The sequence below is a fragment of the Ambystoma mexicanum genome, chromosome 9 (assembly GCF_040938575.1).
Source record: "Ambystoma mexicanum isolate Mex_15411 chromosome 9, UKY_AmexF1_1, whole genome shotgun sequence".
Lineage (NCBI taxonomy): Eukaryota > Metazoa > Chordata > Amphibia > Caudata > Ambystomatidae > Ambystoma > Ambystoma mexicanum.
Window position 1 is genome coordinate 663,423,616 of NC_090931.1, and position 27,201 is coordinate 663,450,816.

Sequence of the window (27,201 nt, forward strand, 5' to 3'; positions counted from 1 at the left end):
GGGTTGAGCAGGATAACTGTATTGATGAGGAAGCCAACGTTACCACCCCCTTTAGCCAGAGTGTGATAAAGTTGCAGAGTTTGTGTGGAGGGCTTCAGGGGTGATCGTGTCATAGGGGATAATCAGTGTTTCTGTGATCACCATAATGGATAGTTGGGGGTAAGGTGAGAGTTAAAGTGGTCAGTGGGGAACTAAGTTTCATTGAAACTTGATTGGGCATTCCAGAGACCCAGGTAGAAGTTTGTAGTACGATGTGAAGGTGTTTTTTTTTTATTAAGATGGCATTGAGCGGGACAGGTGAGGTGGAAGTAGGTGTGGTGACAGATAGAAGAGGGGTGGGATGATGTGCTAAGGGAGAAATATGAAAGGGGTTTCATTGAATCACACAGTGAACAGTAGGGGGCGTTGGATCAGGAATAGTGTGTATTCTGTGGCAAGCAAAATGGTCATAAGTGGGCAGGGATACCGAGATTTGTAGATGCAGAAAGGTGGTTGCATCAAACAGGAGTAGACCATTCAGGAGCAAAAGGATGACAACCACCAAAAATTATTTCATTTAGGTACCACAAATATTGTACAGTTTACACTGGTAGCAATCAATAAATTACTGTTTGGGCCAGTAGTAACCAATAAATGGCTAATTAGGCCAGTAGCGAGCAGAAATTACAGGTTAGGCCAGTAGGAAAGAAACCTCTGCAAGGTGTTGGCTTTAACATATAAATGCATGTGGAAAGCAAGTCCTGCTGACTGGCCTCCCTACAGAATTAAAAAGTGCCCTTGTAACACTGTTGAGCCTCCCTAACCACTATCCTTACCATCTTAGATTCAGACATGCTTCCAGAGATGGTTGGCATAGTAGTGTGATGGACCCTAAACTCTGGAATCCCCTCATTGTTAATGTAAAACCTGAAGCGAGCCTCTCCAACTTCAGGCACACCTTGTAAACACAATTTTGAAATGTGACTTTCGATTGGGCACCCACCCTACCATCCCTCCTTTAAATGGATACGGGTCTGAGTTCATGAAAGCTCATGAAGAAGTTATTCCTGCATAAATTGTGCTAAACAAAAAGAAAACATAAATATAAGGCAGTGAATAGTGGGCATTATCTGAACAATGACATCCGCCAGCCTTCCAATTCTCCTCCATGACTCTCAGATTTGATGAGAGCTATGCAAGATCTGCTCATTGCCTGTTTAGATCTCTTTATCTCATTGTGTCATAGTTATTACTAGATTCAATACACATTTCCATACATAGCAAGCTGCAATACATTACTTTTTTGTTTTGGTGCTAAACTTTGTAGTCCTGTTTAGAGTTGGGTTTTGTAGCCAGCAAAACCATTGTGATAGTTATGTTGTACTGTACTTTAAGCTTGTTATATTGATGATGTATCCCTTCCAAAACATTGCCCTCATTCCACTTTCTTTCCTTACCTGTAGGAGCCTGCATCTGCAGGACATCCACACCGAACTGAACCGCAGAGTGTACGAAAGGAATGAGACAGCCGACCCAGGGGACCATTACTCACTGCTACTACAGCACACACTTCGCAAGAAACTCTTCTTGGTGCACAGCTAATGCCAATGAATGCACCTGACCAACAAAGCATTTCTTTATAGATTGGCATTAGCCTTGATGACGCAAAAACCATTGGAAGCGTGCCAGATACAATGACATCCCATTGAAGTTTCTTAACTCTTACTGAATGTAGTTATACACCCTCTGCATTTGATTGATCTGAGCTTTTAACCTTCCTTTGTTGTAGAGAGAGGACAGGGTGTCACATTGTCCTGGGAGGGCAAACATGATTTTGACATGGCAGCATTTCATCTGCAAGGCTTAATGTAGGATTTTAAGCAAAGATGGAAAAGAAGACTATGGGCCTCATTATGAGCGTGGTATTCCAAAAACAAGGGTGCCAGTGACCTTACCGGCACCCTTGTTTCCGGACGGCCACACTACAAGTCCGCCTGCTGGGGCCGCCGCACCCAGCAGGTCTGACGCTGCCGGGTGCAACGGCCCCAGGGGGCATAGATGTCATGAAAGCACTGGTGCCCGTGCTTCCCTGTCCCCATTCCCAAGCAGTCCTATGAGACTCCACGGGACTGGGGATTTACCAAATCCCCCTTTTGATTTGTAATGTCCCTGTGGCACTGGGAAGTCAGGCAGTGGATTCAGTGTTTCGTAGTCGGCGGCAACCCGCAGGTAGCACCAGCAGGTTACCGCCAACCTCGTAATGAGGCCCCATGAGTTAGATAGGCTGGGAGCAGGGTGTTGCTGACTGTCTCCTGCCATCAGTCACCTTTAGTCAGTCTTTCCTTTTTTAGCCAACAGCATTTCACACGATTGGTCTTTTAACCCTATACTTTCCAGGGAAAAAACAAAGCTGTTGGTTCCAGTATTCAAAGTGTTGTTGACTAAAAAGCCAATAAAGGACAAAGAGGACTCTAATTGTCCAGGCCACTTGCCAGCCCTGGAGGTGCACCAGGCACCTTGGAGTCATCTTTGTACTCCAAACAGGGTCTTGACGGGCTTGGGGAGCAACTGTTTTTGGTGTGGCTTGGGCATGGAAGCAGGACATTCTGCAATAGCATATGTTCTGAAACTGGGCACTGTCAAGAATGCGTTGCACCTCCATTGTTGTTCCGAGGCTCTCGGATAAAATAAGAATTCTATGAAATGGCCCCCCATGTCCACCTGTTTGCTCCTAGTGTTGATGGTATTGGCTTAAGTTTGACTCGATTAAAATGAAGTCTTGGTATATCCTGGCATTTCCATGTTTGTGAAAGGCTAGTAGTGCTAGATCTCTTTTTCCGATAGACTTTTCCGATGGACTAGTTTGCTCCTGGAATCCCCCTGGCAGCTCAAGAACTCTGAGCTCGCAGGTGATGCTCTATTGACATTGTCTCTCACATGCAGCAAGAGAGGCCTACGTTGTACATAAGAAGGCTTTTAACATTGTGTGCCTAAGTGGTTAGAGGAATGTGTTCTACCAGTGCCCTGTCATGGCACTGAGAAGGCCAAGCCAATTGTTGGGATATTTTTTATGGGGTTTCATGAAAGGGCTGCAAATTCGGTGCTGAGTGACTACAGCACGCTACCACCTTTCATGTGTTTAGTGGATTAAGGGACTGTTACCCAGGCACATGATGAAGTTAATGTGTGTAGTGATCATTTGTGGAATGGGGAAATCCATACTCTATGCAGTGTTCCGTTTCACAAACAGGAAGCCACATTTCAATCCATGTCAATACAACTTGCAAGCCCTCTGCTGTAGTGTGTGAATACTCCTGGATTGCACCACAAGAAGAGGTAACCGCATCTAGGCACTTCGTTCTAATGAAGCACTTCACCGCTCCCCCAGTGCACATATCCGCCTGCCAGGGGTTAATCCCCTACTGCACTAATTGACACAGTTTCGAGGCGTGAACAGTTTGCTAGGAAATAGGTCATACAGGATCTAGGCAGATTGGTTTGGGGGTTAGCAAATCAAGTGGGCAACCTCCTTTTTTTTTTTTTATAGCTTTAGTGAACAACGGCTTCTCCATGACTGACAGTGCCATGGGGCACTACAGAGGCACGGAGACTAACACAAATGCAGATCAATGGCAGATGAAGACTACCCTGCTGATCACTACTGACCTTTTACATGGTAGCACCTAGAAACTCTCAATCTCCGTCTTTACCTCTGAGTCCGATGGGCCTTTGTACTTGCCAGCCTATTTGAAACGCTGCTGCTTTGCTGCTCGTTGCATTTATACACACCACATTTTCACACTAAACATCAGGATTTCACCTTGCCTTGATAACTTATTGCAATGTTTTTGTGGTCATTTTAAATTTCCAGGCAACTGTGTAGGTCACACTATTCCCATCGGTGTGCCCAAAAAACCCAGAAACTTCAAGGCACATAAAGACAGTAATGAAAATGTTACATTTTAATTACTGCACGGACAATATAATGAAGAATCACTTTGAACATGCTAGACCACAGCCAGGTATGTTATGGTCACACATCATGTTTATTTATTTAATATAGAAAACTAATATTTTTGTAATAATCATCTGGATTAATTTAATATACATAGCCGAACTGATAATAAGCTATTGCAAATGGAGCCTTCTATGTTGTAATGTACCTGTGCTAACTTATCCTGTAAACTTGCATTAGAAAGTGTTGCTGTCGCCTACAGTTTTCAATTCATATTTTGCAGTGGAAGTAGTCACATAGATAATGTGCCTATGATATATTCTCTTGTATATTGCGTCATTCTCCAATGATAACCAGGATTGGTCATAGGCCAATTTCTGCTTTGAAGGGACTGTTGCCACGGCAGCCAATCCTGAAAATGTTGGAAAGCGTATGGGAGCACTTATTTTGTAAGGTATTCCACCTTTTAAAAGACTTTGATTTGAAAGTCTACATTTTGTTTGTTTTGTAATAATTTAAAAATGTTGAAAGAAAATGTGTTTAGGAGAATACGACTTAGAGCTTCAAAGCCATCTCTAGAGGATTCTTGTCAGTGCGGTGATGGCTTGTAGGCTTTTGGATAGCTCTGAATTATGGATCTATCCAAAGTAGGCCTTATCTGCCTGAGATCCTAGTGTTGGACCATTTTTTATGTAAATATATTTGAACTTGGCGTATGGCACGGTACGCCACATAATTTGTATTGCAATCTGTTGAGGTAATGTCAGTGATGGGAGGTGGTCTAGTAGAAGAGCAATGTTGTGTCGGTTTTCCTAAGAGATTGAAATATGTTTTGCGATATGACTTATGGCTTTGCAGAGATGCATTTGTCTTCTCTACCCATGAACCTTGTTTTGGGGATCGTTAATTTAGTGGCAGTTGGTGGATTAGTTTGCCTAGTTGCGAGTGCTTTGATGAATTTATCGCTTAGTCTGGGGCAATGGAGTCCACACATTTTGTGGTTAGTCAGTAGATGCTCTATGTGAGTTGTGCCCTCTCTGGGAGCTAGTTGTATTGGAAAAGGAAAGGTGCTAAAAACCTCCCTTTTCAGGCCGGTGAAGAGTAATCTGGCTTTGCTTTTTACTTTTGGCATTCATTCTAATGGCTCTCAGCTTGGCCAACCTATAGGTGACTTCTCTAATACATTTTAACATTAATTGAGAAGTCTAGAGACAGTTGATGGCATGCTGGCGACTATGTAGATGATAGATTACTGAGTTTTTTAAGTTTAAAGAACATAGTTCTGACCATGTTCAATTGCAAGACCATGGGAGTTGTGACCTTGGAAGTATCTATTTTCTTCTTTTCTGCTTTTTCATAGGTGACGGGTGAACAAACAGGATGATTGAAAGCAGAAGGAGGGATGGGCTGTCAAGCTGAGGCTGCTTCCCACATTATTAAGTTTTCAAGGATTTTCATTCCGTTGAACATGCTGTCAACTAGTTTGTTGAGGACTTTTGATTTTGAGGTGTATGTGTGTCTTGATGTGGGAATGGATCATTGGGACTTTAGTAGTTAAGGATCACCGTATTGTGGCGCATCCCTGGATGGAGCCACTGGTCCTCATCTCTGCCTGCTAGAGGAAGGGTGCACTTCTGCATGTTACTATTAGTTTACAAGGGATGATATGAAGCATTACTATCGAGATCAGAGTCTCCAGTGGCTTCTTAAAGGTGGTCAAAGATGGCGTCAGAGCTTAAGATAGATCTAGGAGAATCATAATCTGGGGTGGAGTAGTCCTCTTGCGTTCTCTGGCCTTGTAGTGGTTCATCTATGAGTTGGGAAGAGAGTTGCACCATCACAGTGTGTGACGTTGGGTGAGCAAATAAGGTGCAAGGATTGAGCACAAGGGACAAAGAGTAGGAATAATTAAAGAATTTTCCTCACCAGCCGCGCTCACAACCAGTAATTAAAACAACCCTGTCCATAAAGAATTTGTAGAGAAAGAAAAGGACATCAGAAATACCATGCGGTATTGTTTAATTATACTGTGCTCTGTGTGAAGTAATATTTAGAAATGTCATCATGATTACAGAAACATTCCTCAAATGAAAACTTGTTCAAAGATTAACATTAAACTTGAACTGCCCGACAACACGTGTTTCAACCCGCTTGGGTTGCCATCAGGGCAGAATATATGTGTTAAATGCTAGTTTGCCGATGTATGAAACCCGCTCCGCAGAATAATGAATATGTTGCTCAGTCTTGCTTGTATTGATAATGCTCGGGGAAGCGTGTTGAGTGTTAAATCCCGAATTGGGCTCAAGGAGTACGGCGAAGTAATTATGTGCTACACTTGTTTTGCTGAATAGCGAGAGTGCTGTTATTGCTGCTTGATTGCAGAGAACCGAAAAGAAACGTGCGCCTGCAGGAAGGGCCAAAGGAACAAAGAGTAGGAGGTTGATTCTCCAGCGCCCTCATGCTATGCCTTTAAGAGAATACAAATTCATTAATGTTTAAACTATGCATGTTTTTGTGCATAACCTATAGATACCAGAAGTATCTAAGGCAGTTTCTGCACCGTCTGTAGGGAAAAGCCATGTTGGTTGTAACAAAGATGTGATGGGTTTCTATTAATACTTACAGTTGTGCAGCAACCACTGTCTCTAGGATTTTGTATACCCAGGGGATGCCACTATTGGGGAATAATTACATGGGACTTGGAGACAGAGGCCTGGATCAAAGATGTTCTTAAAGAAAGACTTGGAGCCTCATTACGATTGTGCCAGTCTGGTGACAACGGTGCTGGTAAGCCTACCGGCACACTATGGGTTTGCTTGCCGGAGCCGCTGTGCCCGAAAGGGCAGACCCTGCCGGACACAGCGACCACGGTAAGCAAGCTGTTATTAACGGTGCAGGTGCTTCTGTGTTCCCCATATGGGACTCAAAGGGAATGGGGAATTACAAAATTACCGGTGCCCGATTTCCTGGCCACCGGACTCGGAATAGCCCAGTGGCACTGGGGAGTCAGGTGCCGGTAATTAATTACGGGTCCGGCGGCAACCTGACGGTTTTACCGGCACGTTATCGCCAGACCCGTAATGAGGCCCTTGGTGGTGGGGGGGTTGGTGAAGGGGAGGGTTGAAATGGACCGCAAGACTTTTGAAAAGTTGTCACTGATTGCTCTGTGTTTGATCTAAAAGTGCTCTCTCTGACCAGGGAGGCTAGGCTGATGTTTGCTGGGATTGTGAGGGTCCTATGCTTTGGAGGAGTGTCAGTTTCGATGTTTAATGTTAATGTAAATGCCAATTGGATATTTATGTGGGAGCTACCGAGCTAGGAGGATGAGTGGGAGAGGAGGTTTTTGATTTGACAGGTAATTTTCTATTCCTTTCACAGTTGCTTAGGTTGGATAATGGGGATCGAAAAAAGGGCAGACTTCAGAGAAAACTAAATTGTTGCATAGTTTACAAGTTTTTCTGATGCCATTATTGGTGTTTTTTAGTCTGTGAAGAGTATCTCTGTATGTGTTTTGAACTTGTTAATCTGTGTGATAGACTTGTGTGGATTTTGGCCATATCCATGCATTTTCTAGTTTTCTCCAATGTTATTCGTTTCCTTTGCGATTGTCTACTGTGTCCGTGGAATGGTATTGAGTTCTTCATTGTTTGAGTGCCAGTTGTTCGGAGCTTGAAAGTCTTGGGTCTATTTTTTAGGGGTGATTCGAATTTGTCAGAGAATAGTTTAGTGCTGGGCATAATTGACACCTTTGGGGATCTTTGCCTGGAGAATGTGAAATTCTCATGGAATAAATCATTGAAAGTGCTCTGTGCAAAATATAGTCATGCATAGTTTGCCAATATCCTTGTAAAAAACAAATGAGTCAGTAGCATTTTATGAGACAGGAATCTGTTTAAGGGGCCCTTGATCAGTGATTGAAACATGTCTTGAAATTTGGATGCAGTGTCAAATTCTAGAGTGTGCATTCAAAATTTTAATCCTGCTTTTCTACTCTACCTTTGTTTCTTCTTCAGGAGTCTAGGTTCCAAAAGTGAAGAAACTGATCAAGGAGAGAAGAATGCCTTTTATTTTACAAAGCCCTTTTGAGCTGTAGAAAGCTAATGTGTCTTTAGGAGAGGTCCAATATATATATATATTTCTGAGGCTTGTGGAATCTGCTTAGATCACATGCTGTGCATAGGCCGACATCTAGTGGAAGCTGCGGAGTATTACAGTTGTTGTTTTCGAAACTCGAAAAGGGACTTCGACAGGGCGTGCCAATAATACTATCCCTAGTGTGACGTTCACTGTACCCATGATCCCTCACGTGTGTAGGTCCCTCAGATTGTTTTTTTTCGCCATACTAGATGGACGCTTATAGCGGAGTTCCTTTCGGGACGAAGACATTGACTTTTCACAATTAACGAAAGTATTTCTTTCTATCCTTTCACCGACATCCGAAACACCACGCCGGTGAAGACAGAAAGACTGCCCGTCGGAGACCACCGCGACGGACCGTTTGGCCTTGGAAGGCCGCTGCGGGCCTCGGCCCAGACAGTAGGGAGAGAGGGGGGAGGCCATTTTAGGATGCATATGAGTGCATGAATGGAAGGACAGACGACTAGATAGATCAAATAGGAATGGAGATCGGATGGAATAGATGAACATACTAAAGCCAATGAGTGTGTAGAGTGGTTGGGTGTGTAGAGCGGACGAGCATGTAGAGTTGATGAGTACGTGTAGTGTGGATGAGTACGAAAATACAGAGAAACGAAGAGAACGCTGAAGGGCGCTAGAACTGTTGACTATACTGAACGGACGAACGTAGAGACTGGATAAACGTTTTGACCAGACGAACGTGTAAGAGCAAACGAGCATGTAGAGAGAATGAGCATGGAGAGCGGACGAGTGTGGAGAGCGGACCGAGTGTGGAGTGTGGAGAGCGGACCGAGTGTGTGGGGAGCAGACCGAGTGTGTGGGGAGCAGACCGAGTGTGTGGGGAGCAGACCGAGTGTCTGGGGAGCGGCTGAGTGTGTGGGGAGCAGCTGAGTGTGGGGAGCCACTGAGTATATTGGACCAGTTAAAAATGTGGAACGATTGAGTCTGTGGAATGGACGAGTACGTAGAGCAGAGCGGACGAGCACGTAGAGCGGAAAAGTGTGTGGAACGGACGAGCACGTAGAACAGAGCCGACGAATACGTAGAACGGATGAATGAGTGGAACGGACGAGTACGCAGAGCGGAGTACATAGAGCGGACGAGTATGTTGAGCGGACAAATGAGTAGGTGGAGCGAATGAGTGTGTGGAATGGATGAGTCTAGTCTGTGGTGCCGATAAATATGTGGAGCGGGTGAATGTGGTGCCGACAAGTGTGTGGAGCGGGTGAGTACGTGGAGCGGATAAATTCGTAGAACAGATGTGTGTGTGTGGAACGGACGAATGGGTGGAGCGGATGAGTACGTGGAGCGGATGAGTACGTGGAGCGGATGAATACGTGGAGCGGATAAATTCATAGAACGGATGAGTGTGTAGAACGGATGAGTGGGGGGAGCGGATGAATGTGTGGAGCAGATGTGTGCATGGAACGAATACGTAGAGCGGTCGAGTAATATATCAAGCGGACGAGTAGTATGTTGTGCCGATGAGTGGATAGACCAGATGAGTGTGTGGACCGGAAGAGTGTGCGGATTGCACGAGTGTGTGGAACGGACGGGTGTGGGGAGCAGACGAGTGTGTGGAGCGGACGAGCGTATGTGGAGCGGACGACTGTATGTAGCGGATGAATGTATGTAGAGCGGACGAGAATATGTGGTGCGGAAGGGGGTGTAGAGCAGACGAAGGTGTGGAGCAGACAAGTGTGTGTAGCGGATGCCTGTGTGAGCGGATGCCTATGTGAGCAGATGCCTGTGCAGAGCGGATGCGTGTGTGGAGCGGATGAGTGTATATTGACCGGATGAGTGTGTGGACCGGATGAGTGTGTGGACCGGATGAGTATGTGGACCGGATGAGTATGTGGACCGGATGAGAGTGCGGACCGGATGAGCGTACAGAGCAGATGAGTATACAGAGCGGAAGAGTATACAGAGCGGATGAGTGCATAGGCAGACAGGAGTACATGCGCGGGGTAGACTGGAGTGCATGCGCGGGGAGGGCGGGAGTGCATGGTATGGAATACATGAGAGCATGCGTGAAGCACACTGGAAAATGAGGGATAGACTAGAGCACGCAAGGTGAACTAGAATGCGCGAGTGTGTCGAGTAGGCAGGAGTGTGTAGGACAATCTTGAACGCCTGAAATGAATAAAATGCATAGAACGGACCTGATCGCATAAATTGCGTGACGTACATAATATGCATTGGTATGCGGGAACATTTGAAAGAACGTATATCATACCACACCCCACGCCTACTCTCTTCTTTACACCACCACTCAAATAGAACACAGGGATACTATGACACCATTCGGTATAACTGTTCTCATATCAACATCTCCCGCTCACTCCCCATCACTCTAAGTAAACACTGCTGGTTTAACACCCCCAGCCAGGCTTTTCTCCTCAGGCCTAACGCAGCCACACTCGAGCTGGATAAATTCTGCCAGAGCTAACACATTCTTCTGACCTCTCAACCACCACACCTACCGCTAAGAAGCAGCTACCACATGAACTCCGCACCAGCTGCACACATACCTGGTGCGCACACGCACCTTTTGACTCTCTTTACTCTCTCTACTGACCCGAACTTCGGTTCCCAAGGGCGTTCAACCTACCAGCGCCTTCAGACCATACCAATGGTATATAAGCCACTATATAAATGCAAAATAACAATAACAATATACTCCCCTTCCTACACTTTGTTCGCCCAGCTGCCATAACCATAACATATCATTATGGAAAAAACACCCTTTAAATTTTGCCCCAAGTGTAACTGCACATTTCCATGGTTAGACAAACACTTAGTTTGTAATTTGTGTCTTCCAAGAGACCACGTCGAAATGTCTTGTCGAGCGTGCATGCTCTTCAAGCCAAAGACGTTAAAGGACCGCTCCACGAAACGCTGGGCCCACTAGGCCAGGCAGCTGGAGGCTATGGACGTGGAAGGTGCCTTCAGCGATGTCAGCGACACTGTCCCCTCAGACGGCTAGGGCTCAATGGAGTAGCTTCAGTTACTCAAGCGCAGATCCGCGACCCCATAGGACAGGCCGGTGGCCATGTTGTGGGGACTACAACCGGCGGCAGTAGCTCTACAAAGACTCACACCACCAAACACATAAGCCCAAGTCAAGACTCAACACATGGGTCGAGTGATCGACAACGGTCGACACCAAGGGAAAGTTCCACCGAATCCCGGTCCTCTGGGCAATCTCTCTCGCGGTTGCCACACGAAAGGGCCCTAACGTCGAAAGACGGGAAAAGGAGTTGCTCGAAATAATACCTCTGAAGGTCGGTCGCCCGCGGACGAGACCTCAGCCCTACCTGCAGCCGAGATTCGACGCTCAGCATCGGATAAGGGGACAGGCCCCAAGAAGTCAGTAAAACACTCCTCTGGGACCCAGGGGGTGGGGAAACACCACAAAAAGACTTCTAATACCCCTCATAAGGACAAGAGCCTTCCAAGGCAAAAAAAACCTCAAAGGGAAAAATTCAGGCCCTTAGAAAAACCTAAGGATTCTAGGCCTAAAGGGGTACCTCCCACTGATGAGGACTTAGGATTTACCCCCTGGTCTGTAGTCATTCCTAGTTCTAAAGAATGGTCTTCTCAAGATATTGACAGAGTAATGAGAAGAATTACCTTTATGGCGAATTTATACGAGAAAAACCCTGATTACTTTCAGAGTTTCCACTCAACCCCCCCAACCTCAGCCCCCTCTGGGTTACAGGCCACTGCGTTACCTACTCAACCCCCTTCTAAGAAATCTCATTCAGATGTAGCTTTTGAGATTACAGTCATAGATCTGTATGACCCTGAATCAGACCAAGAAGATCTCTCCTATATAGAGGCATCTGACCCTCAATTTATTGACAAGGATACAGAGTACCTTTATTATGGGGATGACGAGGACCCAGAAGCAGACCAAGAGGCTAACATGTACTCCATAGATTCCCCTCTTAACCAAGACACTCCACTGGTCGATTCCCCCATTGATAACCAACCTCTCCTCAATGAAGTATTAGCCAAGGCGGCTGAACACTTTCAGATTGACACACAGGAAGTACAGGAGGTTAGAGACTTTGCAGAGCAAATCCTGGGGGACAAAAAGACAGTGGCCCAATGTATCCCGCTATTGAAATCAGTGCAACAAAGGATTCAGCCATCCTTAGAAGCCCCTAATCTCACACAAGCCGTAAACCCACATGTAGAGAAATTATTCAGAAACGCCACATCAGATCCATTATATATTAGAGGGCAATTAAAACCAGACTCCTTAGTTGTGACCACGACTAGAAAGAGAGCAGGCACTCCCCTCGCTTCTTCCAAGGCTCCACCAGATAAGGAGAGCAATAAGATCTATGCTATGGGCAGAAAGGTCGCATCCTCTGCGGCATATCAAACCCGGATAGCGAATAATGCAACACTCTTGGCTAGTTATAACTGCCACAAGTGGGAGGAGATGTCTGCTTTACTTTCGTCTGCCCCAGAGCCACTCCGATCACAACTAGCACAAGTGGCTGCAGATGGGAGGGCTGTGTCTAGCAGCCTCCTTAAATCTAATTTTGACATGTTAGACAATGCCGGTAGGGTCATTGCAGAGGGGACCGTTATTAAGAGGCATGCATGGCTGCGCCAGTCAGGGTTTGGACCGGAAATTCAGGCCACTCTCATCAACATGCCAGTGGAACCTAACGTGCTCTTCAGCAAGGCCGCTGAAGACAGCAAAGGATGAGTATGATGATCTCAAATCGTTGGTCAACTCACTAACAAACCTTCTGGACAAAGAGGGAATGGTAATTTTCGCCGTTTTCAAGGCCAAAATTTGCAACGAGGATTCAGCTACAATCAGGGCCAAAGTTTCTCCTGGGGAAATAATCGGGGCCAATCCTTCCAAAGCTGTCCTAGAGGACAACGCAGAGGTCGTGGTCGGGGCAGAGGCCCTGTTCTAGGTGGCACGCCACCTCAGAGCAAGTGACATTCCGTTCCAGGTGTCCTCCCATGCTTCTCCAGTAGGAGGTTGCATTTCCAATTTCACCACGAATCACCTCAGACAGATGGGGGCTGTCTCCAGTAGAAGGGGGCTACTGTATAGAACTACTTCAACGTCCCCGCAACTAACCCCCACGACAGAAAATCCACTCAGAACATCAGCGGATCCTTCTAGAAGAAATAACCACACTTCTATTAAAGGACGCCATAGAAGTGGTCCCAGCCAACCGGGTAAACGGGTATTTATTCAACTTACTTCCTTGTGCCATAGAAAGACCTAACGATGGGCCAAGTTTTAGATTTGCCACCTGCAAACAAGTATGTCAAGCCACAAAAGTTCTGCATGACTACGCTACAAGAGGTAATCCCTCTTCTAAAAAAGGGGGATTACGTGGCAACACTGGATATGAAAGATGCCTATTTTCATATTTCAATGTTCCCAGTGCACAGAAGATTCTTGCGTTTCAAGATACCGAACAAGCACTATCAATTCAAGGTGCTGCCCTTTGGAATAGCCTTGGCACCAAGGGTATTCACAAATGTATTGGCGGTTGTGGCAGCGCACCTGCGCAGGGAGGCAATCCCAGTGTACCCTTACCTGGACGACTGGCTCATAACAGGGGAATCACCCCGGATTTGCAGACAAAACATTCAGAGAACAATCAACCTCCTCTTTCAATTGGGCTTCTCAATCAACGAGAAAAAGTCAAGCCTTGTGCCAAGTGCTTCAAAACAGTTACTAGAAGCTGTCATAAACACGGAGGAGGGGTTAGTCTTTCCATCAGAGGAAAGAGTACATTTGTTACTGCAAATACCACATTATCAGGCTGGCCGCCAGATAAGGTTGCGCAAAGCTATGCGTTTAATAGGCATGATGGCATCTTGCATTTACCTGGTTCCTCACACGCACCTGCGCATGCAACCCGTGCAGGAGTGGTTGGTGAAACAGTGGTATCAGGCAAGTAGTCAGTGGGACGATATAGTAGTTGTTTCGCCAACACTTGTACAAAATCTTCGCTGGTGGACAAGAGAAAATCTAACGAAAGGGAAACCTTCTTACAATCCAGAGGTACAGGCAGTTGTCACGACAGACGCCTCACTGGCAGGGTGGGGGGGCTTACTACCTTCACCACACAGCTCAGGGCCTGTGGTCTCACACTGTAGCTCAGAACCACATCAATCTGCTGGAACTTCTGGCAGTATGCAAAGCCCTTCGGGCATTCGAACCCCATTTAACAAACCTATCTGTGCAGATCCTAACAGACAGCACTAGAGCGATATTTTATATCAACAAACAGGGGGGTACAGTACACGTTCTCCAAATCTGTCCAAACTTGCACAGCAAATTTGGAGATGGGCACTCAAATGAAAAATGTTCCTTTCATCACAACATGTTCCAGGGGAACTCAACGCTCTAGCAGACTCGTTGAGCAGAGATCCCCTACCAGAGGAACATGAGTGGCGTCTACACAAAGGGGTCATAGAACACCTCTTCTCTCAATGGTGTTCCCCAACTATGGATTTATTCGCCACAAGCGAAAACAGTCAATGCCCAGACTTTGTGTCCAGGTTCCCACAGCCAGACTCCAAGGGGAACTCCTATGCATGAACTGGTCAGGGAAATTTGCTTACACTTCCCCCCCCCCCCCAACACCTCTCATGAGGAAGGTGGTGAACAAGAACCACAACAAACCAATTACACCTATCCTAGTTGCTCCTTTGTGGGCAAGACAGTAATGGTATCCACATCTGGGCAAACTGGCGATGTGCGATCCCATCAAACTCCTGTGCCAGTACAACCTAGTCACCCAGCACGAGGGACTAATAGTGCACCCGCAGCCTCACTCAGTGAACTTGGCAGCATGGCTCCTGAGGTCATAAAGTTCAGCCATCTCAACCTGCCACAGAGATGCATGGATATCTTGAAATAATCAAGAAAACCAAATACTAGGCACTGTTACTTTGACAAATGGAGAAGATTCGTAATTTGGTGCCAAATTAAAGAGGTCAATTCCATAGAATGTACTCCATCACAGTCTTATTTGCTCCATTTGCTAGATGCGGGGTTAGTGTTTAACTCCCTAAAAGTCCACGTGGCGGCCTTATCAGCCTGCACAACGTCTCATAACAAGGTCTCATGGTGGAAAGTACCAGTCATCAAAGCATTTATTGAGGGGGTAAAAAGGCTAAACCCTCCAATTTCTAACCCACCGCCAGGATGGGACCTTAATGTGGTACTCGCTAAGCTCATGGGACCCCCTTTCGAGCCTATGCACAAGTTTAGTCTCAAACACTTATAAGGCTGCCTTCTTAGTGGCTATCACTTCCATAAGAAGGGTTCGTGAAATAAAAGCATTGTCGGTGCAGGATCCTTTCTTTGTTGTACCCAAAGACAAGCTGGTTTTATGTACTCAACCTAGGTTCTCACCTAAATTCATCTCCAAATTTCATGTAAACCAGTCAGTTGAGCTACCAGCTTTCTTCCAGGAACCCAACAGCTCAGCTGAGTTAAAACTCCACACACTAGATTTGAGGAGAGCGGTCCTCTACTATGTAGACAAAACCAGACCGCTAAGAAAAACAGATCAATTGTTTGTCTCCATAGCGCCAGGCAGAGAAGGTGACCGCATCTCTAAGAATGCCATCTCTAGGTGGATAGTCAGATGTATCCAACTGTGCTATTCCCTATCAGATAAAACACTGCCTTTTACGCTGAGGGCTCACTCCACAACAGGTACTGGAGCAACTCTGGCTTTCATTACAAATGTCCCCTTAGACAGTATTTGCAAGGCAGCTACATGGAGCTCTGTACATACTTTCACTCAACAATACTGCATTGACACTCATTCCAAGACAGATACACAAGTGGGACAAGTGGTTCTAAGACATTTATTCGCTCATGAACCTTCTCACATCCCACCTCCTTCTTCCACTGCTCACTAATCTATTCACAGCATGTGATCTAAGCAGATTCCACAAGCCTCAGAAAGGATACATTGCTCACCGTAATCGTATTTCTGATGCTTGTATCTGCTTAGATTCACATGCGACCCACCCATCCTCCCCTCTGAGAAAAGGCGCATGGATGCCTATACGTTTGTCTGATAAGTATCTACTTGGATACAACTGTACTCACACTACACCTCATGCTACCTCATGTCAGAAAAATAACAATCTGAGGGACCTAGACACGTGAGGGATCATGGGTACAGTGGACGTCACACTAGGGATAGTATTACTGGCACGCCCTGTCGACGTCCCTTTTCGAGTTTCGAAAACAACAACTGTAATACTCTGCAGCTTCCACTAGATGCCGGCCTATGCACAGTATGTGAATCTAAGCAGATACAAGCATCAGAAATACGATTACGGTGAGTAATGTATTATATATATATATATATATATATATATAATATATTCAAGAATAAATGGTCCAAACAGACATCCATTCATGGCCAATGCGTTCATGTTTCAAAAATAAGACCCCGGCACTCGAATTAGGAAAAAAAGTGTAAAAGTTATCATTTTAATCAACCATTGGTTATAAATCCTTGGTAAAAACTCATTGTTTAAAAATATCTGTGAAAAATGGGCTGAAAATCGCCATGCATTCTGTCCAGTTACGGACTTCCTCCGGCTATTGTTTAAAGTAAAGTTACTTGGTTTCATTATTTAAACAGCAAGCCTAACGCGCAGAAAAGCGATCACATGATGGTTTTGTAAACAACAAATTAGAGCTCTTGGCTACAGTACGCTCGAATACGGTGGCCATTTTAACCTAATCACATTTCAGTCTATAGTGACTATAATGTATTGCCGCAATAGATGTTGATTAAATGTGATGGTTAGTGACTTAGTTAAATCATGTTATTGTGACTGCTCTTGCGAGAGGCTTGTTAAATTTAAATATATTTTAAATATATTCTAATTTTTCAGTGTAAAGTGCTAAGTGTCAATTACAATTCACACACAATGTAGTTGCATCAAAACATTATAACCGGGTGCTATATGTAAAACAAACTAGAGCAGCTTTATGGGGTGCGTATAAATGCAATTCTATCTGCAGCTCGAAGGCTTCCTCATAAGCGATGCACAGAATATGTCATACAGTGTCTAAATACTTTGCAGGGGGCGCATGAATGTTCAAACGGTACAGATCCGCCTCCCAGCGAATGACCTTTTCGATGGAAAAGTTTTCATCCCAGAGAATATGCCAGCGCATTTACACAATGTGGCATATATTAGAATGGAAACTCTAAATTTAGTGTTAGAGATCACAGATACATTCCCTCTTGACATAGAAGTCCCTTCTAAAATGTAATGGTCTAATTGTGAGTGCTAGCTAAGAACTGCAAGAGATGTTACATTCACAGAACACAAAAGTGGTACTGTAGTACTCTAGAGTTGCAGTGGGCTCACGTTGGGGAAAATTGTTGCCTGTTCTCAATATTGCATCACACGTATACTGGTGGAGTAAAGCCCCAGTGGGCTTACTTTAGGGAAGAATTCTATTCCCAATACTAAGTAATGTAGGAGCAGTCATGCTATTCTGCAACTTATAGTGGTAGCCATCCATGTTAACATGTCAAAGCTCTCATGCGCAAAGGTGATACAGAAAAGTGGTTGAGATGTCTAGAGTTGAGGCTCATCATTAAAATGGAAATGTTGAAATCCAGAGGTCACAATAGTGACAAGGAATTATGTCTTTTTAAGATGATGTTAACATGGATGGTTACCACTATGAGTTGCAGAATTTTTTGGTCACAACACCATCGTGTGATCGCTCTTTGCACGTTAGGCTTGCACTTCAAATAATGAAACTGAGCCACCTTACTTAACCTGAGGCTATAAATGGATGTCTGTTTGGTTGGACAATTTTTTCTTGATTTATCCCAGAGTAGCCTTACTGTGTGACCCGGGGTACCCACTGCTGAGTAACGTAGGCAGAGCACTCTCAACGACTTAAGCCTAGATTTTGCAAATATATATATATTTATTGAGGCTTGTGAGTCTGCTTAGATCACATGCTCTGCATGGTCTGACATCTAGTGGTAGTCGCAGAGTATTACAAGATTATCTACAGGGCGTGTTAGTAATACTATCCCTAGTGTGACGTGTACTGTACCCATAGTCCTTCATGCCTCGAGGTCCCTCGGATTGTTTCTTTCCACCATTGTAGTCAGTCGCAAGATGTAGAGTTCCTTTCCGGGCTGGTGCCTTCGACTAGTTCGTTTATTCTTAGACTTCTCTTTCTTTCTTTTAATGTCCGCTTATTGCCGCATCATCCAACTGCTCGACAGAACTCGACGAACAGCTCCATCATCGACACACCTGACTGACTCGACAACCACACGCTGCCTTTTCGGGTCACTTCGGGCCTCGGCCCTTTACAATACGGAGAGCGGGTGGCTGTCTTGTATAGCTACTCATTTTAGAGAATGCATATTCTAACACCCCTTTGTCGCCAAACTGCCCTTTCCATTTATTATGGGAAAAACTCCTTTTAAATTCTGCTCTGCCTGCCATAGGAGGTTCCTGTGGAAAGACACGCAGCAAGTGTGCAATTACTGTCTCCCTAGGGACCACCCAGAAAAGCTTTGAAAATCCTGCAAACTGTTTTGCCCAAGACCACCAGACTAAGCGCTGGGCCATCCAGCTATGCAGGGTGAAGCCTCCATAGGCGTGACGGGGGAATCCAGTGAGGGCAGTATCGTTGTCCCTACTGATGCCGAAGGCGACCGAGGTTCGTCAGAGCCCCATGTTCGGGCCCCCGACACCACTAAGCAGGCCCGCAGCTCTGTGACAGAGACGACACCCGGCGGCCATAGCCACTTCCAAACACACCAAGCAAATAGCCCACCGTCGAAGCCCACGATTGTTAGCGGAAACATCCTCTAGATCTTCCATGTCCCCTGGGCCATCGCGTACGCCTTCGCCTCATGACGGGTCTCCAAAACTGGCCTCAAGTCAGTTCGGACACTGCGTATAAAAAAGCCCTGCTTTTGTGTGCCAAAAACAGGTGGCGAAAGGCGCATATGCATCCCCCAAACATACGCTGCAAATTCAGGAACTTATTAAAAACCATGTCCCGCCTACCCTTTTAAAGACAAGGTCACTGAAAAAAGCAAAATCCTCGACGCCTTTGCCTCTCCAGACCTCAGGCTCCCAGGATATGGGTCCCTCCTTCCCTGTAGATACTCTCACAGGGGCAATGCATCACAAAGAGCGTACACCCTCCCAAACTACCACTACCCCTTCAGATTTCCCACCCTCCTATGAGTGCACCCTTGAACAATTCAACAAGATTATGAAAAGGATGTCATGCTTTGTTGACTTCATGGATAAGCACCCAGAAGAAACTACGTCCCTTAGAGATGCCTCCCAGTCAGGGGTGGCAAAACATCAACCCCCTGCCAAAAAAAACATCTTGACCCACAGCCAAGCACTTCCAACCTCGACACGTGATGGACCATGGGTACAGTACGCATCACACTAGGGATAGTATTAAAAACACGCCCTGTCGACGTTCGTTTTCGAGTTTCGAAATCAAATCTTGTAATACTCCACGACTACCACTAGATATCGGAATATACAGAGCATGTGAATCTATGCAGATGCAAACATCAGAAATACGATTATGGTGCGTAATGTATCCCATACACACACACACATTTCTTTTTACTTTGCCTTATTTCATGTTCCGTATTGTCCAATATGGAGTCCAGGTTTGATTTATGCAGCTGACCCCACAATGTTCAATACAAAACTTGCCTTATTTGTAATTATTGACCACATTATTTTAAAGAGCCTTTTTACGTGAACATATTGAGTGGCAATATCATTTAATAATCTGCTATTCCTGGCAGAATTAAATCCAAAACACAGCTACTCGAGTTGTTATACCAGTTGATCAAATTGTTTGTCGTTCTACCAAGGAATTGCATACGTTTTACCCTTCACGTGCATTTGGTTTGTTAGTGCATCGTTATTTTCACAAGCGCCTCAGCCTTGTGTGATTTTTGTCATCCATTTCCCTGCTCGATTACATTTGTTTCTCTTTTGAACGTGCTGCTTTTTTTTTAGCTTTTTTCATGGGCACACAGGAGGATGAGGGTGGTGCCCCATGCACATACTGTAATGCTTACCCTCTCTCAACCCCTGAGGCACATGCAAGTGCAACGATTTAGCAGAAGGTCACATTTTCAGCACCACCTTTGACTATTAATTTTGTGTTCATCGTATGCACTGTGAAATATCCCGCTGGGATGCACGTAGCATGCTATTGAAAACATGCTAACATGATATGACTTTAAAGTTCCGTCTCCAAACGCTGCAGAGCATCCCACCTAGAGAATGGCTAACATTGACCTTGCCAGAATTTGCACCCAAACTAGACAAGCCACCGTCCCTACAAGTCGGATACAGGTGACCATTGTCATTGGGTTGGCACATAACAATCCATCGCCCAAGTCCTTCAGTGACCACTCCTTCCTGCACCTACTTCCACTGGGGCCCAACTAGCTGCTACATAATGCTGGATGGGTTTAAAGTGTACCAACAACTGTTTTCTCAAGTGCTCAGGTTGCACCATTTTAAACTACAATGTTATCTTTTTGAAGCAAAAATGCATATACTATTACTTATATTTATCTGGTCAGAATGTAGTCTATTGGAGAATATCTTACACTTAGTTCTGTTTGAAGGACTGTCAATATACTGTATAAGGAAACTAATACGTTTGTGTGCGTGCACTTTTTATCATGCATTTTTATGTTTTTGTATTTTATATTTTATTTCCACCCTGCCTGCAGCTACATAAATGTGTTTTGCCTTTGAAAATAATAAATATGTATTTGACTTTGAAACATTAGTCAGCGTGCAGTGAACTTCTGGGCTGAAGTGTGCATGACAGTGCTGAATTAAAGTGATAAAGATTTTCTTTTTAAAACGTGGGATCTTCAGTGGCCCCTTAGACAATAGCAATAGCCTATAGGTGAATATGTTAAAAAAGAACTCAAACTCAGACTCCTGTGGTGAGAGATGGAAGCCATTTTAGAATGAACCTCTGTGAATACAAAGTAACAAGAAAAGATTGATTGATTCCTCTTGTCTGAAAGGAAGCGCATTTGTCACCTAAGGGTCTAAAGTGAAGAGCAGACGAAAAAATCAACTCATATTAAGCATCCAAAAAAGACAATTCTTGTTTAGTCCTGTTGGGGCCTGGAAAGTAACAGAACCTCTGCCTACTCATTCCTGGTAAGACTGCAGGGTGTACATCACACCTAACTCGCCACTTCCCATTCCCAACCTCACACACTCACGCAAACATCCAGTCCACACCTGCACACCACAAACCAACAGAATGTTGTCCCCCTTCCCAGCTGCCGATTAGGCATGGTCAACCCTTACACCTAGTGAATAGGGTCACTCCTGCAAATATTCACCGGAAACTCTGAATACAGTCAAACTTTGACATGGTCCCCTCACAAGGTTTTTGTTTCATGTTAAACTTGTCGCCTATTGGCAATCCTGCTTAGGCTAAACATAGAACACCTCTTTTATTTCCATTTACAGCACCAGAAATAGCATTTATATTCCACTTCTTCTGAGGAATTCAATTCTCAACATGTTACAAGCAACACTGCCCTACAGGTGCCAAAGAGGGCAGTGGGGTATGTTTTCAGGCCCAGCAGGCGAGGGAGTATATCCTCCTTCTCGGGACCTTGCCTTTGGGGAAACTCAAACTTTTTCATGCTGAACCACTAAAGGAAATTCAGAGGTTTGTGGGACCTCGAGCCACCCAAAAATAGTGGTTTTGGATTTCCTCTTAATGGTTCGCCAAAGACCCCCACCTGACTTCCAAAACATAGGGCCTCATTACACGGTAGGCGGTAGGGATTTAACGTTACCGGTAATGGAATACCGGTAACGTTAAATCCCCATGCCAATTACAACCCGGCTCACCGCTATTAGCGGCACTGCTAAGTACGGTGCGGCCAGTCCGCGTGCGCGCGACCCTCCATCCTGTAAATAACGGCATGCCGCTAATAGCACACCATCACAAGCCAAGTGGACATGCCAATAGCGGCATGGCAAAGCCCCCAAAATCCCTTACCGCCATGGCGCTAATACCGGCATCTCGAACCACCCGTTAAGAGAACGGAGCAGTGTTTCCACCTGCCACAGGTGGACACAATCAGTACAGGTGGAGGCAATGGAGACTGTGGCAGAACAAAAGGAGCACACCACACCCCTTCACACACCCCTTCCCACACCAAGATGGTCCCAATACTAGCAGCATTACACGGGCTGGAGGACATGATTGCAGTGCAGCAGCAACAACAACAGGCAGCACAGAGGAGACGCAGTAGGAGTAGGAGGGCAAGACAGGCACAGCAAGCACCACCACGGCACCTAGTCATACCACAGAGGCAGCCACCAATCCCCAGGATCAGAGCCAGTCCATTTAACCTAACCCCTGAGCAGATACACACCCTGTACCGTCTGGACCGGGATATCATCACCAGCATCGTGGACATGAGACATGATGACATTGTGAGCCTCATAGACATCAGAACTGCCATCCCCCCTCTACTAAAGGTGGTGGCCGTGCTCCACTTCCTGGCCACAGGCACCTACCAGCATACAGTGGGGCACATGCATGGCATCTCACAACCAGTATTCTCACGCACGCTGAATCCGGTACTCGATGCCCTCCTGAGGCATGCACCTGAACACATATTCACGCCACGGACTGCCCAGGAGATTGCAAACACCAAAGTTGGCTTCTATTCACTGGCAGGCATCCCAAGTTGCAATGGGGCCATCGACTGTACCCATGTGGAATTGGTGGTCCCACATCACAATGAAGTTGTCTACCGAAACAGGAAGCAATTCCAGTCAATCAATGTCCAAATGGTATGTGACGCCAACAAGATAATCACACATTGTTGTGCCCGTTTCCCCGGATCAACCCATGATTCCATGGGGAACTCAACCATCCCACGCTACATGGAGCGACAAGCCGGACAATGTTTGTGGCTACTTGGTGAGTAGCAGGGCAAGCACATGGCAGTGTGAATGGGGGGGGGGGATACATACTCCAACTGGGTGTAGCTTGTCGTCCGTAGGACAAATGCACATACACATGTACGCCAATGTCCATCTGGGAAGGCAGCAATCTACCTGAGATGAACCGACATGCAAGTATAAGCTACACAACATAGCGAAAAATCTAGGTCTAGAAACATTAAACATCCATCCACATCGCACAACATTCAACACCACAAAATACACAAATCTCCTACATGCCGTCAAGACAGTCATACAGAATCAGCGCTGCACAACCACAATAATGCAATGTGCCCTTGTGCATGCAAAGGGATCACCCCTACCCATAGCATTGTACCACGCATCTATAGCACCACTGAATTGATGCCTCTCAGCATGGCAACATAAATGTTTGAATGGCACTACACTAGCAGTGTGGTACCAATTCTGCCTGGGCCCAGGGACACGCAAGACCTGGCCTCACCCAGGACATGTCAATTACTTTAGGAGGCATTAATGGGGCATGTTCACTTGCAGGTTCGAGCTCAACTTTGCACATTGCAGTCAGACAGATCGTCTGCATGCATGCTGTCAATTGTGGACTTCAATCACAATGCAAAGTCAATTTGTGTGATATGAACAGGCCGCTCTTGAGGTGAACAGTAACCAGACCCCATTCGTCCCCCCATACAGGTGATGCCTGCTATCCCCTGAAGAGGTGTCTGCTTACCCCTGTACGGAACCCACAGAACAGGCACGAAGAGGACTACAATCGTGCAAATACCCGTACCTGAGTCGTGATCGAGCAGACTTTTGGCCTTTTGAAAACACAGTTTAGGTGCATTAGCAGGTCTGGTGGCGCTCTCCTGTATGGCCATGAGAAGGTGGCCAAGATCACCATGGCATGTGTCATGCTGCACAATGTGTATCAGACGGAATGTGCCACTGCCCCCTGACGTAGAAATAGAAGCACTTGATGAGGATGATGATGGTGATGCAGGTCATGCAAGATGGGATGGCCAGGAGGGACGTGATGTGAGACAGCATCTGATCAACCAAATATTCTGAGTTACATTTTTTCTTTTTGTAGGAATGGATATGGGTAGTAATGCACTGGTGTCTGTTTGAAAGCGCACAATGGACCCTGTCGCCAATAAAGTACACATACACAATGAAGAAGTCCAAGCCTGTGTATGGATCAAACACCAGTGTATTAAGAAATTTAAATATGTAAAAGTGCATGTCCCCAAACATCCCACCACCCTTCCCCCCTCACCCCACAACAGTCCAAAAACACCCTTCTCCCCCTACCCCCCACAAAAGCCCAAAAACTCCCTTCCCCCCACCCCCCCACAAAAGCCCAAAAACACCCTTCCCCCACCCCCCACAACAGCTCAAAAACACCCTTCCCCCCACAAAAGCCCAAAAACACCCTTCTCCCCAAACCCCCCACAACAGCCCAAAAATACCCTTCCCCCCACCCCCCACAACAGTTCCTTAAGTGTCTGGCACAATGTTGTCGTCCAGCTATACACGTGGAAGCTTGACCATGCAGTCCCTATTCGCCGTTGCCACCACCAGCATTAGGAGGCTGGCTAGACGTGCGCCTGGTGGTGCGTGAGGAGCGGCGGAGGGGGCTAGTCTGCCTTGAACTGGCAGATGAGGAAGTGGCTGGCTGTCCTGGTGGTGGTGGGAACTGGCGGTCCATTGCGTGCGCTATCCGTGTGAGGACCTCCCTATATTGGACAATCTCCCCACACAGCCTGTTGGTACAGGCCTCCATCGCCTCCCTGGAGTGCCTGGCTGTCTCTGTAATCTCCGCCCTGAGACGGGCAGCCTCCTCCACATGCTGCCCAACCAGCACAGTTATGACCTCTTGGCACTGGCTGATGCTGGCCAGGTCGTGGCCACTGTTGCGTTCTGGTGGTGTGGCTGCTGCGCCTTCTGATGTAACCAGGACAACAGGTGAAGCCACCGGTGGGCTACTGAAACCTCCCATGTTGTCCTCGCCAGGGACACTGGACCCAGGTGTCTGCTGTGGTGATGCCTCAGGGGTTCCAGGGGGGGTTGGGGTGTGCATCTCCATGTGGAAATCTGTTGTATCCTCCACATCTGAGAGTGGTGCAGTGGCTGCCGCCTCTCCTGTGGAACTAGTTGCAGCTGAGGGTGGGCCCTCCGTGGCTGGGAACTGTGGTGGTGGGTTCACCTCAGGAGGTGGGGCAGTTGGTGGTGGTGTGGACAGTTGCATCGTGGCAATGGCGCTCCACCGATGTTTGCCACTCTGCATGTGGACTCTTCTACCTTTGCCCCTTGATGTCGTGTGGGTGTCCTCTGTGTCCTGTGCCCTTGATTTTTTACTTGCAGGGGGTGCCTGAGATGCAGTGCCAGTATCCTCACTGTCTGTATGTGAGCCTGTCGGGGACAAAGAGGGGGATGCCATTGGTTACGGTTCTATGTACTTAATGCAGTATACGTCAATAATGCAGTTGTGGGCATTTGCACTTCATTGGTAAGGATGCAGGTGATGTGTCAGTTCAGTGGCTCATCCATGCATGGTTGTGTGTGGCACTTGTCTCTGGTGATGTGTGCATGTGTGTGTGTTTGGGTTTGACACTGACATGCCCAGGGTTGTATGCATCTGTGGATGTTTGGGCATCCATGAGGTGATTCTAGGCTCACATTTGGGGGGACCTGAAGATTCACAGTGCATACTTTCTCACCCCCATCTGAAGTGGTTGCCACGGCATGCTCCATTGTCCCGACTCTCTCTATTGATTCCACTCCAATGAGGTTGTCGCAGGTCTCTTCCCACTCCTTTAATTTAATCGGCAAATCAGATCCCCCTGCTGTGGCAATGTTGTGGTTCGCAGGCAGGATGCTTCTGACCCGGAGGCGGAGATCATCCCACCGCTTTCTGCACTCACGCACATTGCGGGTGGTGGTGCCCACAGCACTCACTTTCAAGGCAACCTCTGCCCAGATTGCCTTCTTTCGGATAAAGGTCTCCCGACGCATGTCGCTCGCAAAGACCACGGCGGCATTAGCAGCAAGGGTCTGTGTGAGCATTATTAGCTCCTCCGTGGTAAACCTTTCCTTGCGCTGCCGGTCGGTGGTCTTTTTAACAGCCTTAGGCATGTCGAGGGTGTCCCTGTGGATTTCCAATTGAAAACTACTCAAAACAGGTCCAGGGGGCAGAGTATGGCAATGGATTGTGTTTTTAAAGATGGCCGCCGTGTTCCTTACCGTTCCTGTGCGATGACGCTATTTCCGGTTCCGCAATTTAACGGTCACCGCTAATAGCGGTGACCGCTATTTGCATGTAGCGTGAGGGCGGAGGTGCTATCTGCACTTTCGTAGAAGCCGGTAAGGGACTTTTTGGGGACTTTGGCGGCATGGCGGTAGGATCATTACCAGCATGGCGCTATGCTCGTGTCCGCGTACTCGTAATGGTACGCTATTAGCGCCCTCTTGCAAGGGCAGACACGTTAATAGCGCCATGCCGGTAATTTGCGATTTTTACCGCACAACGTGTAATGAGGCCCATAGTGTTTTAGTTAAGGTGGCTTTTCCCTTTTCATTCATTTTTGTGATATGGTTTATTAAAACCTTTCACAATAAATACTGAAACATCATACAGCATCCTATCCATATATAAAACTAGATTTTATTTAAAAAAGGCTAATTGAATTAAGATAAACCAACAGAAAAAACAAAAAGAACTAAAAAAAGAATGGCAGGCTAAATCTGCAACAAATACATTTTTCAACATTTCAGTATTTCTAATTCAGTGGAATCTGAACCAGTAGTGGCTCAAATTGCATTTATAAGCCTCACTACTGCTAGAGATAATGACAAATGATAACCAGCAAATATACGGTTCTAAATGAAATCTACGTTTCTAGCTCAACATGGTAAATAAAAGATCAAACGTGGAGACAACACAAGTGGGAAACCCCCTTGCATTTGTAAGGGTGCAGAAGTAAGAGTCGGACACAATAGTCATACATTTGTGGATAAAGACTTGAATTAATAATAAGGGTTGGAAAAATGCCTCTCTATCCCTAAAGCTAAGAGGAGTTTCCACTGCCTCAAAGAAA

The 27,201-nt window shown here is 46.1% G+C and overlaps 1 protein-coding gene across 5 annotated transcripts in view; it reads left to right on the top strand.

Moving 5' to 3' along the window:
• CFLAR (CASP8 and FADD like apoptosis regulator) overlaps positions 1-20,919 on the top strand; it is a 621,840-nt gene extending 600,921 nt beyond the window's left edge. For all 5 annotated transcript variants that reach the window (XM_069615454.1, XM_069615451.1, XM_069615453.1 and 2 more), the window contains one exon: positions 1,443-20,919. In XM_069615454.1, coding sequence (XP_069471555.1) covers positions 1,443-1,581 — 139 coding nt within the window. In that variant the 3' untranslated portion in view covers positions 1,582-20,919. The remainder of the gene's footprint in view (positions 1-1,442) is intronic.
• The last annotated feature ends 6,282 nt before the right edge of the window (positions 20,920-27,201 follow it).